Raw genomic sequence first — 13,624 nt, 5'->3', positions numbered from 1 at the left:
GAAGTGTGGCTGTCAGAATTTCCTCGTAAACGATTCACACGAGAATATATCCCTCCTTATACAAATATGTAGTATTGTTCCCTGTGCATGTTCATCTGTTTCACAGTAACTTGAAAATGCATGTGTAAACCGAAAAATGCACAACTTATCTTTTGCATTACGCTCTCTCTTTTCTACAATGCCGTTCGTTACTGTTTACATTCGCGGGTCCGCGACAAACATTGCAAACATTTGTTCTGCGTGGCCGATTAGAACGTGTTAAAAAAGTAGTTGAATTCATAAATGATATAGCCTAGATGAAAAAAAAATGAAATTGAATCACAACAATTTATCTAAGACGCAACACAATGTAATGCAGTAAATGCCTGGGCCTTAAAACGGCATTTGTTCGCTTGTGTGTCTATGTAGACAAATTAACTCGTTCATGTACGATTCACACATATTTGTTTTATGAAATTTGAAAAAAATAGGGCACAGAACTTTTTAAATTTGATACCAAATGACATTATTTAATATATTAACAATAACTGAATTAATTTTTTTTCATAAAATGATAACGATTTTTGCTATCAGAAAAATACGTGTATGAGCTGCTGACCCCTAATTATAGGGGCCAGCCCTTTTTTCTTAATTTTAAATGAAAGCTCTCGTTATTCTTAACAACTTTTGTTCTATATGTATTAACAAATTATTTTTAGTTTAAAGGTTATTATACAAAAAGCAACAAAATTTCAGACCCCCCAAAACCTTAAACTTTACCGGCAAATAGCTTAAAAACTAAAAAACATTTTGCCAAAATTTTCATGCCAGCAAAACTATAAAATGTTACCAACAATTCTGCTAAATTTCATGCAACTATCTTTTGTAGTTCCCGAGATCAACTCTGGACAAAAGACCCCCCAATTTTCAATTAAAGGGCAATAACTCATAACCGGAAGTGAATTTTAAAAATTTGAAAAAAACGTCCCTAGATATTAACATTGTCTACATACCCTGAAAGTTTCATAACAATCAGACAACAAATGTACGAGAAATGGCCTACACAAAATTTGCGGATAAAAAAAAAAAATAATAATAAGAAACAGTAGAATAACAGAAGGGTTTTCCGTTGAAAAACGGAAAACCCTAATAATAATAAAAAGAAACCGAAGAAAAACAAGAGGGTCTTCCGTTGGAAACGGAAGACCCTAAAAAAGAAAAATAAGAATAATCTTAACCCGCACAATAATAGAAAGGTCTTCCGTTGGAAACGGAAGACCTTAATGAAAACAATTTAGACAATAAATTAATAAATGAAAGTAACAGCCAGAACAAACAATGAAGCCTTTATCTTGATATCATAATCTTTATTGTACACTTGACCCAGTTTTCTGAGATAGAAGCGATGCGTGCACCGTGTAGGAGCCCTCCATCTCCTTGTGGCTGGATTACGGCAGCTGTAACAATGCTCTCATGTTTACCAACAGCCGCCCCGTCACCCCCACGATAACGTCACGGGAACGAGGCTGCCCGCCAATAGAGCACGGATATACACTTCTTATCTCCGATAAAGACCCCCAGGTAAGATTAATTACAACCTGAAAACAACGATACAAACGCATCATTCTTTACGACGATTCAAAATGCTTTTAGTATATCATAATTTGATTTTGTATAATAGTATTATTTTGATTGTTTTGGAATTTAAAACCAGTTAAAGTTATCTCTTGTATTGACAGCAGCCCGTTGATAATAAGAATCAGTGGAGATAACGATCAGTGATATATCAAGGTAGACGGAACCTTTGGTAACGTGTATAGTACTAGTCTACATGTTTGTAAGATAGTGTACTTTCCGTAGTACAATGTATGTGTAGGATTTATATATATGTTCTCGGTGAACGATTTATTCATTAAGTTAAAATCAATGCATGATTTTACAAATTCACCATTGGAATATCACAAGCACTGCTGCTGTAACCAACAGGAATGACGTTTTGTTGACTCTTTTATACTCCTTATTTCTACTAATTAATCAAATGTAGTTTTGTGGAATCCGTTACTCGTCTTAAAGTTTAAATAAAAAGATAAAATATTTGCCTCACAATTGAAATTTCATTACATTTACTACCTACAAAGACATTGGAGAACTTTTTAAGGTGAATTTCTAGAAATATTTGCATGGGCGTGTTATGGGCAGGGAGAAAGGTGACATTCGTGTAACATGCTGTTCCTGCCCCAGGTGATGAAGATTAAAGGTCAATTACCATTATCTATCACGTTTAATTTCCCGCGATTGTCGATAAAACCCGGTAAGGAACGCGTGGGGATCGTTAGAGTCCGCAGAATGTTACGCCGGAAGAATTCACTCGGGAGAATCCGTTTTACGCTTCATTGAGAATGATTTTCAAATCATCAATACTCTGTGTCACAAACGTCAGTTAAGGACCCCCCCCCCCCCCCCCTCTCAAAAAGACAATCGCATTCGATGAGACCCTTTATTCGTTCATACGGGAGAAAAGAAATGGACACTTCTTTTATCAATAAATGATAAGTATGTATTAAATAAATTACAAAATGCTTTACAGTGTACATGTATGTATAAATGAAGACTTTTAGATTAAACACGTAGACCAAAGCAGCATTTGCTAAGAATTTAGATCATACCAATGAAAGATACAGAATACAGGTACAGAATACAAGTATTTAGATATTTAAGTTATTCCTACCCCAGTAGACAATATTTTATACGGAATGCACATGCAAACTTCAGTATAGCAAAATGTCCGGTAGAAACAAATGGATATAAAATCATTTATACACAACATGCAGACAAAGAAATTCCCTCTCTAGAAAATGGCCAACCAAATGGCACGTGCAACAGAGGGAGCTTCTCCCTAACAAATGTGTTTTTTATGATTGTCTTGTACATGAATCTAATATCGTATAGTAAATATTTCGATAAATGCTAAACGTTAAAGATCTTAAAGTAGATAAAGTTCATGGGTCATTAATTTGTCATTCTAATATTGAGTCAATTATACTTTCCGTCACAGGAAAAACTCCAAAAAGGGAAATTGAGTGTTGATATTGTAGCGACTCAGAGATCTTTGACATAAGTTCCGGTCGTAGATGGATGTGCAACGTATGAATGACTAAGGAACGAAGCATTTCAAGTGTAGTACACAAGAGTTGTGAGAATTAGAAGGGGGATGATCTAACGGCGGTATGTCACGTTTGGACATATATACTACTCTGAGAGATTCACTAAACTTTAATGTCATGTATATAAAAGTATACAAACATGTGTTCGTTAAAATTACTGTTGATTTAATTTTTAATTATAGCCCGTGGATTTCGCTCTTCCTTCCTCCTATTCTGTAGAACACTTTCCAAGCATGAGGCAGAAAATGGAACACACTAACGTCACGCTAAATTCTTCCTGTACATCAACACTCCACGGGAACGAGTGTCCAACGAGAATCTAGCATGGATCTGGCAGCCGTGTGGTTTGTCCTGATGGCGTGCCTGGCCGTGCAGTGTCCGGCCGAGACCAGTGGGAAGGAGGTTCGAATCGAGGGGAAGTTCATGCTGGGCGCCCTGTTCCCGATACACTACTCGAAGGACCAAGTCTGCACAGCGGAAATCAACGAGCAGGATGGGATACAGATTCTGGAGGCCACAGTGTTCGCTCTAAGAAAAGTGAATGACGAACTGAAGAAGAAAAATCTGTCTATAGGGTTGATAGCTAGGGACTCCTGTTACGAAACAAATGTAGCGTTGCAGCATGCACTAGAGTTCGCAGAGAGGCGATATAACTCTCGGTCTTTCAGATATGATAACTGTACGTGTACGTCATCAGTTGCAAACAACGTCATTGGTGTGATCGGGCCGCCAAGAAGTAAGGAGACGGTACCTGTGGCAAATCTCCTCAACCTGTTTCAAGTTCCGCAGGTGGGTCAAAAATATCAAATATCAATACCATATGCAAATCTTTATCTTGATTGATTGTGTTGCTGTTTACATCACGTCGAGATTATTTCCCTCGGGTTTCTATCTTTACATGCGGTGTTTATTTTATGCACCGATGACCCCTAATTAGGAGTGCTTACAATTCATCGTACTACAGTCATTTCATGCATATCTTTTACAATTTAATGCTATGCTATGGTATGCGATTTTAATGTTATGCTATGAGATTTGTAAGGTATGCTATGAGATTTGTATGCTATGCTATGAGAAATTGAAATGAAGGGCTTAATGATATGGTATGCTAAGCTATGCTATGGTATGCTATGAGATTTGAACAAAAACGCCTCCATACACAGAAGAGTTCCACACATTTCGAAGTGAAATAATAAGAATCCAAAGTTTACCTCAAATCTATCATGTAAACATTTATTTTTTTAAATAAAAACATTAAAAACCGAATTAAAATAATGCTGTATGCTATGCTATGGTATGCTATGGTATGATATGACGAATGCGATTCTATGAGATTGTATGCTATGGTATGAGATTCCAATGCTATGGTTTGAGATTCCAATGCTATGCTATGATATTTCAATGCTATGATATGCTATGGTGTATGTTGTAAAAGATATGCTTGAATTGACTGTATAAGATACTGTAACATGAGACTTCGACTTTTCTGGCCGTATATATGTGGGATACATGTATCCACTATACCTAGCGCTTAGCACATCCGTTTTTGACGGTAGCTGCTAATCAGTTGCCCCTATCATTGTTCACTGATCATTTAAAAATATATTGTATTCAGAGACCCAGAAAGACGACAGAAATGGCAAAATCGTATAGTAAGAAATGCTAACCTTGATATAGAAATCATGTTCCCTCCAAACCTAGAATTCAAACACATGTAAAATAAAGAACTGTTCAATTATCACGTAAAGGAGGGGCTATGATTTCACCTTTTTTCAAATTACTTTTATTTTTTCAACATAATTGAAATGCTTAGTCACTCATCTCTAAAAAAGTTCTACTAAAGAATTTAATAAGACTACAATAAAGAAGTTGAAATTGATTTCGAGTTTGCTCCAAGAAGCCTCACTGTACTATACTTCCTCTCCTTTTATACAGATAAGCTATTTTGCCACAACCCCTGAACTGAGTGACAATGTGAAATACAAGTACTTCAAGAGGACCGTGCCCTCGGACATGTACCAGGCGAGGGCCCTGGTCAGTATTCTCAGGTAGGCTCCACACCGCTTTGTGATTGGTTGGTTTGTTGGATGGTTGATTGATTGATTGATAGCTGATTGGTTATTCGACGTATGAGAAACAAACACCAAAGCCCCGAGTACCCTCATATAATGCATACAATGAACAGGTAAATGGCGGAGTGGTCTACAATTTTACATTGTGTTTGAAAAAAATCTTATAAAGTTATAAAAATATCAATGAACTGAGCATATATTGAGGATAAACCCCGTAAAAGACAGTCAACATTTCATTAACATACCAAAATCTTTGTCAGCCTTGAAGCTTTCACTAGATAATAACAGATGTTCTATATGTATATCAGAGTAAACGGTCGATTTGATAGACTTTAATACTTATTACACGTTTTTGCAAAATCTATCTAGTGACTACTATAAAACCACTAAATTATACAGTTGTACATGGCTATTCAATAAAATGTAAAACTAATTTGACTATACACTAGAGCGGAGTATTGCATACATTTTGTCGAGCCTTAAAGTAACAAAAATTATTATATATTTATCTTCGATAAGACACACGAACTATAAAGGGGAAAACATCATGTCAAGTAGCATCGGATATTATATCTTGTCAATGATGATAGCCAGTCCTAAGTGTCTACAGCGCTATGAGTGTAGCACAAGCCAAGTGCAAGAATCCATCGTCATTAAAATGAGTTAATTGACAATAGATAGGATATACTTATGTCCTTGAGATTGATGAGTAAATTTTCTTGCCACACAGAGTACCCAGGTACTTGTCAACGTGACGCAATACCCTGAAGTTCGTTCTTGAAGCCTCGTGTCAATCTATACTGCATGGAAGACACTTGTCTGTTTTTATCAGAATTGTTTTTTTTCTACAGCGTCTGTTTCAATGTATTTATAACGTTTAACAATGTGACAGATAAACGTATGCCCGTGCCAGTGTTCAGCCGTTTGTTTACATGGAAATGAATTCCAATGCATTGCTTTAATTAATACTATTAGTTTCCTTTTTACTGTGAAAATGGTGATATTCTAGGCGTTTTTAAAATCAAACACTTTGAAGAACATTGTCATTAAATGATAAAACCATGCAGTTATTTTGTAAGATTTTCCAAAAAAAGGCGTTTTATATTTATTGGATAATTGCTATTAGCTATAAACTCCATCCTTGTAGCCTTTGGTTGTTGTATCCGTCATCAAGATATGAAAGGTAAATACCATCAACATCTTGTTACAGTTCCCTTGGCTGGGAATTCATCAGTATCATATACGAGGACAGTAACTACGGGATCGAGGGCTACACACATATCATGGAGGCCGCGGAGGATGCCGGGATATGTTTTGGTTACGACAAGAGAGTTAGGGAAACAACCAGTGATAAAGAAATGAAGGAAATAGTGGACGATCTGATGAAGAAGGAAAACACGAACGGTAATAAAGGGTTACCAAACCACCATGTAAACCATGTAGTCATTCTTTAGCAGTGCTTGCTATACAAGAACCCCAGCAAATCCCCAGGTCTTATGTAGAACATCATTAGAATTAATGTACGAGATTATTTTGAAATAATTCTTAACGCCCTAATTGGCACTTACATTGCAAACAAGCTGAAGAGGGCAGCAACCAATCAATGCTCACCGTTACAGCAATAAATGGTAAACAACTGTAACATATATCATCGTCTGGATACATGTGAATTAAATATATAGACCACGGTTTTATAATAACTACATTAGAAATGTTAATAATGGACTAATTACTCTTAAGATATTCCGCGCATTTCATTCCGTGGCTTATAGATGGTACAGTCTGCCGTCCAATCGCTGGTTGAATTTATTTCGCAAAGACATGATAATATATTATATAACAATAGGTACCGCAGTTTTTTTGTTAACTGTAAATGCAATGCATATATAACCATGTAAATTTTTACATTGTTTTCATCAAACATTATTTTGAATTTTCCAAGACCGTCAGCTTGATTTGATAATAAAGCGAGTCTTTGCCTTCAGACAAACGATCATAATACACATGATCATAGCCCAAGCAACAGGGCTTGTAGGGGGCATAATTATCACGGATATACAGTTTGTATGTTTTCAAAGGCATGATTATAACGGTTTATATGTTTTAAGGACATCGAGTAGTGTCCACTTTTAAATACCAACGCCGACTTTGTTGCGATATCCTAGTCTTTCAAATCTTGTTCAGAAATAAAGATGATAAAGATACAAGCAATATTCACTCTCAATTTATAAAACACACTGTATGTATGAGAGAACTCTACAGTAATAACTATTTCTGATTTCATAAAACGTGTCGACTTGGGTTGCAGACCTATCAGCAAACTCTCTTAACTTAGTAAAATCAGCGATATGCCTGATTTTCGCTCTTATATATAAATTATGTATTATTCATTTCTTCTAAATATTTTATTATATATCTGACAGTGTTGCTTTACTCTAGGAAAAGTCTTAGCCGTGCTGTTTATGCAATACGCTATGGCTTACCGCATCATGGGGTTAGTGGATACAATCCACTGCACCAAAAACGTCATCTGGATAGGTGGCGACGCATGGATAGGGAGGGAGCCCCCCAGCGGATTTGAAAACGTCATCAATGGCGCCATCGGGATCAGTCCAAAGACAAAAAAATACCCAGGGTTCGCCGAGTACTTCAAAGAGTAAGGGGATGAAACTGTTGAAAAATAATATTTCTGTTTTTAGCAGTCACCTCTCCAAAATTAAGTTCACAGTCGATAAAATCTTATTCAAACTGTGCAATCATCATAACGCATGACTGATTTTCTTCAACATTTGATGTACAATTCCAAGTACACGATGCTCGGAATTTGTGATTTTACATGTAGTAACCGCAACTGTTGCAATAATCGCTCAGCTTAATAAAGCGACACAATCACTGATCTCCTGTTAGTTGTTTCACTACTTTGATTTTTTCTATCAAACCTTGCAGACTGATCATAAACAACCCCCACAACCCCTGGTTTGGAGAATACCTGATGCAGCGGTATAACTGTTCGACGTCCAAGAAATCCAGCTGTTCTAATACCAAGATGAACGGTAATAGACCGTACTTGTATCTAATGGAACGAGTTCATGTCCTTACTCTTAATATAGAGATCTGCTAAAGACCAAATATATAAGGAATAAGGAATCATTCTTTGAGTATTATGAGGTGATAATTTTGGTTGGGGTGTGATCAAATCCAATAAAGCTCGAAGGGCTTTATGATAGATTTGAGCACGCCCCGACTGAAATTATCACCTTATAATATTCAAAGAATGATTCCTTATTACTTATATTTATATAATTTTAAGCCATCGTACCATTAAATATTTAAATATAAATAAGTAAACCCCGCTGGCGCCTCAATTTGGCGTCATTTGTATTATGGGTTAAATAGTACAAAATCGATACGTAGTGTTATCACAGGCAAAGACACTGGAAAATGTAAATATAAAAGTTTCAATTAACTTTCAACAGACAAACATTCAAGGTTTACTGCAGTGATGATTTTCGTTGCTGAAAAAGACAACCTTAACTTCCTGAAAATGTTGTGACGTAAATTGTTCAGTTTCCGTTAAAACTTGCTAGCGCTCTCGAGCGCTAGCAACGACGTTAGTCTTTTTCACTGGAATACGCATGCTCGACTCCATAGTAGGGGATACTGGGAATTCTGTACTACTGTAGATTAACTGTACCATTTGAATTTCGTTTTATCATTTTCACATGAAGTTTTGTGTTTTATCGTAAATGTCAAAAAGTAACAGTAGCTTAGGTCTTATAACGTAAAGTTATTTTCGACATTATAAGAAATAGCTAGCTTTATCTTAGATTTCTTCAAGCTCGGAAAACAATTTCGGAAATGTTTTTCGAGCTTGCCGGAAAGGCCCGAGAAGATACAATTGCTACAAAACAGTACCAATGGTTCTTGAAAATTTTCACCCCGAAATTGAAATTACAGTAGATACATAATGATTAAGACACAGTCAATGAGCTTTGCCATGCCTCTAGATTCACAGTTCTAAATTAAGACCCCACTCCAGCACAATTTCAGTACACCACTGTGCCTTCCCATTTAATAAATCGATTCAACAATATATATAAACCAATGTTTTATGAATAATAATAAATCTGCTTTTGTGTTTTATGATAGCTTCAGTGCTAGCTCACCAATCTTTTTAAAAGATAAGCTTGTTTTAAACTATTGTCGTCCCAAATAGATGGATATAAGAAAAAAATCAAATCAAATGTGTCGCATACCAAGTGATAAAAAAAATAAATGTTACCGTTAAAGTTTCTTTATAATAGATCTTGGAATTGGAATTTTTTGGTAAGATGAGTGTTGCATGAAATGATAGTAAGAGTTGAATGAAAAAAGTTTAGCTTTACAGTAAAGACGCAAACTGAATAGTGTAGACTGAATACTAGTATACCATAATTCTATGGATGTAGATTTCAAGGAGCTACTGACTGCTTACAATGTCCGTAACGCAGTGTACGCATTCGGTGACGCAATAGATCGGATCCACACCTCGCTCTGTGGAGGCGGACCTACGGGAGTGTGTGATTCAATGAAGACCAATCTCACAGGCGAACTACTACTCCAGTTCTTGGCAAACGTCATAGGTCTGTTAATAGAAGAATTTTGTATTGTTTTCTAATATTGAAAGTAAACCTATGGCCGAAAAACATAAAGATCTATACATTTATAAAGTTATAGAATTTGATGTATGAGACTTGCGTTGAATTAACAACAAAACCTCTTGGAATAACGGACAGCCAAGATAAAGACTGGGGGTACTATTTACTCGTCCTTACTTTGTAGATCCATACCAATCCAAGTTTCGTTTTGTGAAAGGCAGGGACGGGCCGGTACAATACAGTGTTCTACAGTACCAGCCACGGCAGTGGACAGAGACGGGAACATGTACGCGGTTTGGTTTACATAACACTCGAACTTAAAATGATGATAAGAATATTGAAACTATAGAAAATATTTACCAACTTTAATTGATCACAAAAACTTTTGATAATTTGATAAACATATACGAGACTAATAAATTTCAGACAACGAGAAAAAGCTAGTTTGGAATTCTGGTAACAGACCGGAACAGGAAACGTCAGTCTGTTCCTTACCGTGTAAACACGGCGATTTCCGGAGTCGAAGCGACACCTGTTGCTGGGAGTGTAAGCCGTGCCCATACACGGACATCGTAAACGAGACGGATCCCTACAACTGCCAGGCCTGCGGGACCGGATGGACACCCGGTCTATTACAGAACGCATGCGTAGCCATCCCCGTCAAGCACCTTGAGTATGACAATCCCTACGTCATCCTTATCTTTGTGCTGTCGTCAGTGGGAATCGTGCTGTGTTCCATTGTATCCGTCGTTTTCGTGTTCAAGCGGTCTACCCCCATAGTGAAGGCTACAGGGTTCGAAACCAGTCTGGTACTGTTAGTAGGTATACTCCTGTCCTATATTTCCCCCTTTATACTGGTCAGCGAACCTTCTACTGCATCCTGTGCTTTCTTCAGAATATTCCTTGGTCTCAGTTACACCATGGCCTACTCGTCCATTCTGTCCAAACTGATGGTCTATAATCGAGCGTTCGATTTACAATCTTCAATCAAGAATAAAACTATTCAGGGACAGCCGTTACTTCACAGGAACATTTGTACGATGAAGACGGCCCTTGTGATGACTTTGACTCTTTCAGCTCTACATCTTTTCGCCATTGTGTTTTGGATTATCGGCGATACCCCGGTCACTGTCGTCTCCTACTCCATTACACGTGAGTCAGCCATTGGAAACAGGTCGTGTATCGATCTAAGAAACTTCAGTTACTTTGTCAGTCTGGGGTGGTCATTTCTGTTAATGATAGCGTGTTTAGTTTTTGCCTTAAAGACGCGGAAACTGCCGGACGGGATGAACGACTCGCACGAGATTATGTACTGTTCCTTTACCTCGTTCATCCTGTGGATTACGTTCATTCCTCTGTACGCCTTTTCCGATAACAAGGTCGTCAAGGTGATGTCCCTTTCCATCGCGCTGGTCGTCCACGGGACGTTGTGTCTGCTGTGTTTGTTTGTGACGAAGATTTACATCGTAGTGTTCCGCCCCGAGAAAAACAACAAGGAACGGGTAATGCGCACTACGCCGAGCCGCAGCCGGAACTCGTTCAGCGGAAGTCCTCACGGCAGCCATGCCGGCGACAAAAGATTCTCATTGGCCTTGACATTGGAAGATAAAACTTCAACCAATGCTTCCAGAAAGCCATCTACTGCATGTGGTTTGTATTAAGTTATTTTGCATTTTTATCCTCGGCATCTTTAATATTCACACTGTTGACTACATGTATTAACATCACACTGTACTTAGACTATGGTTATAACGTTGAAGTCGCATGAAAATTAAAATATCTACTAAATCAATTCTATGCACATTTATTTGATTTCAGCATTTTACATGATCATTTAAATTCGTGGTTGCTCAATTTCCGTGGATTTCATGAGTATCCTTCATCAGCGATCGCGAATTTCTAAAACACAGTAGTATTTAATAAAATTTGGCTTCAGCGAAGAGCATGAAATTATCATTCTTAATTTTACAATAACAGAATTTTAAATACATGTGTATGTTTACTTCGTAAGCACTCTTCTGATTGAGAACATTTTTTTTCTCATTTGAATTTAGTTGCAGATGACACAGAGGAAGAGGGAGAGGACTACTCGGCGACGACGGGGACACTGCCGTTCAAGAACACCGTGATGATTGACAGGTCCGAGAAGTTCTCCGAGGAGGCGCAGGCCGTGCTGGACTCTCACATGACCAGTGTAAACAGTGGCGACAAACTTCTAGGGAACAAAGACGACCAGGATAGCACAGGCCTCGGTGATACAATGAGGACGACTAGAGTCAATGGAAATATTCCCAATCATGAAAAGTGTGATGAAGATGAATTATCTCCAAAAGACGCACGTAAAATATCAAACCTCCAGGGAAGTATAGGCTTCAAGACCCAAGGGGAGTTAAGATGGCACTCTTCAAGAAAATCAAATAAAAAGAACGCCAGTTCTGAGAACATTATCGAAGAGGAGAAGCAGCAGACAGAGTCGAGAAGGCTGTCCCAGTCTCTACCGGAAGTGAACCTTCAGAACGTTTGATGACATAAGCGACCATGTTATGGAGACATACGATCAACACCTGTGAAATACTCTTTTATTAATTGTTATTTAATATTTGTTGTCCTTAAATAAAGTTTAATTCTGCAAATTTTTACATAATTTTCCCTCGTCAAAATGTCACCGCCTATTTTACTTAATTGGGATAAAGAAAAAATGGCTAAAAGTTTCTCTGCTAGTGTGCAATACAATTTTTTAAAACGAAAACTTCTTCCTATTCATGAACTGAATTAGATCACGATACTTTGGTATAAGGGGATGGCGACATTCATCTTTTGATTTCCAAAAAAAAATTGACCTGTCAGGAGTTATTTTCCGCAGACAAATAATGACTCTAGCTTTAATGACTAACGCAAAGTGGAATCGCATTCTGACATAACATGTTAGTAAAAACGAATGGACCAATGTAAATGTATATTCACTCAAACTTCATTATCTCGAACTAGATAGGACTGTTTGAAAACCTTGATATATTCAAGTATTCGAGATATCGAGGGTAAAATAACTGGCTAGGACTTACAAATCACTTTGACATATCCATTGTATTTGAGATATTAGTGTTCGAGATATCGAAGTTCAACTGTAGATGTATCTCCGCTATTTGAGACAGTTTATTAAATTCATAGTTGTATAATGTATCAAAACATAAATCCTAGGACGTATCATAAGATAAATACTAGTATGTATCTAAATATAAATCCTAGTATGTATCTAAACATATATACTAGTATGAATCTAAACATAAACACTAGTATGTTTCATAAGATAAATACTAGACTAAGTGGTATGTATCATAAGATAAATACTAGTGTGTATCATAAGATAAATACTAGACTAAGTGGTATGTATCATAAGATAAATACTAGTATGTATCATAAGATAAATACTAGTGTCTGGCTGGCTCTGGTGACCACTTTGAATAAAATAAACAAAAAACAAACTTAATTCAAATGTAGATACAATGAGAGGAGTCCCTCTACAGGGCAAGTAGCTTGCTTGTTAGATATCATACAATAAAGTATAACAACAAGAGGCAAATCCAGTCGTGGATAAAGATTTCTGGTCTAGCACCCTATCTTCTGTGGCCTTGTCCCAATACCTATGTAATATTACTCCAACTATGCATGTAAATTCCTCAGTTATCTCATAAAGAGTAGAACAACCCAGTGTTTCAATGTTGTACTAACTTGGCCAGCTAAAAGTAAGTGTTGTTATTTTTTTTTTGGAGAT

The 13,624-nt window shown here is 37.0% G+C and overlaps 1 protein-coding gene across 3 annotated transcripts; it reads left to right on the top strand.

The window, feature by feature from the left end:
- Positions 1-1,336: 1,336 nt before the first annotated feature.
- Positions 1,337-12,485, top strand: LOC105334427 (metabotropic glutamate receptor 6). 3 transcript variants are annotated; one of them, XM_034482804.2, is made up of 11 exons: positions 1,337-1,560; positions 3,035-3,204; positions 3,363-3,932; positions 5,079-5,191; positions 6,426-6,619; positions 7,655-7,871; positions 8,162-8,268; positions 9,664-9,837; positions 10,037-10,138; positions 10,279-11,502; positions 11,907-12,485. In XM_034482804.2, the coding sequence occupies exons 3-11, from the start codon at positions 3,468-3,470 to the stop codon at positions 12,374-12,376; spliced, it is 3,066 nt and encodes a 1,021-aa protein (XP_034338695.2). In that variant the 5' UTR covers positions 1,337-1,560; positions 3,035-3,204; positions 3,363-3,467; the 3' UTR covers positions 12,377-12,485. The 3 variants fall into 3 exon arrangements, with proteins under 3 accessions (XP_034338695.2, XP_034338693.2, XP_034338694.2); XM_034482802.2 differs by having other exon boundaries at positions 3,326-3,932; XM_034482803.2 differs by lacking the exon at positions 3,035-3,204 and having other exon boundaries at positions 3,326-3,932.
- Positions 12,486-13,624: the final 1,139 nt, after the last annotated feature.

The sequence above is a fragment of the Magallana gigas genome, chromosome 3 (genome assembly GCF_963853765.1).
Source record: "Magallana gigas chromosome 3, xbMagGiga1.1, whole genome shotgun sequence".
Classification (NCBI taxonomy): Eukaryota; Metazoa; Mollusca; class Bivalvia; order Ostreida; family Ostreidae; genus Magallana; species Magallana gigas.
This window is presented reverse-complemented; position numbering and strand designations above follow the sequence as displayed.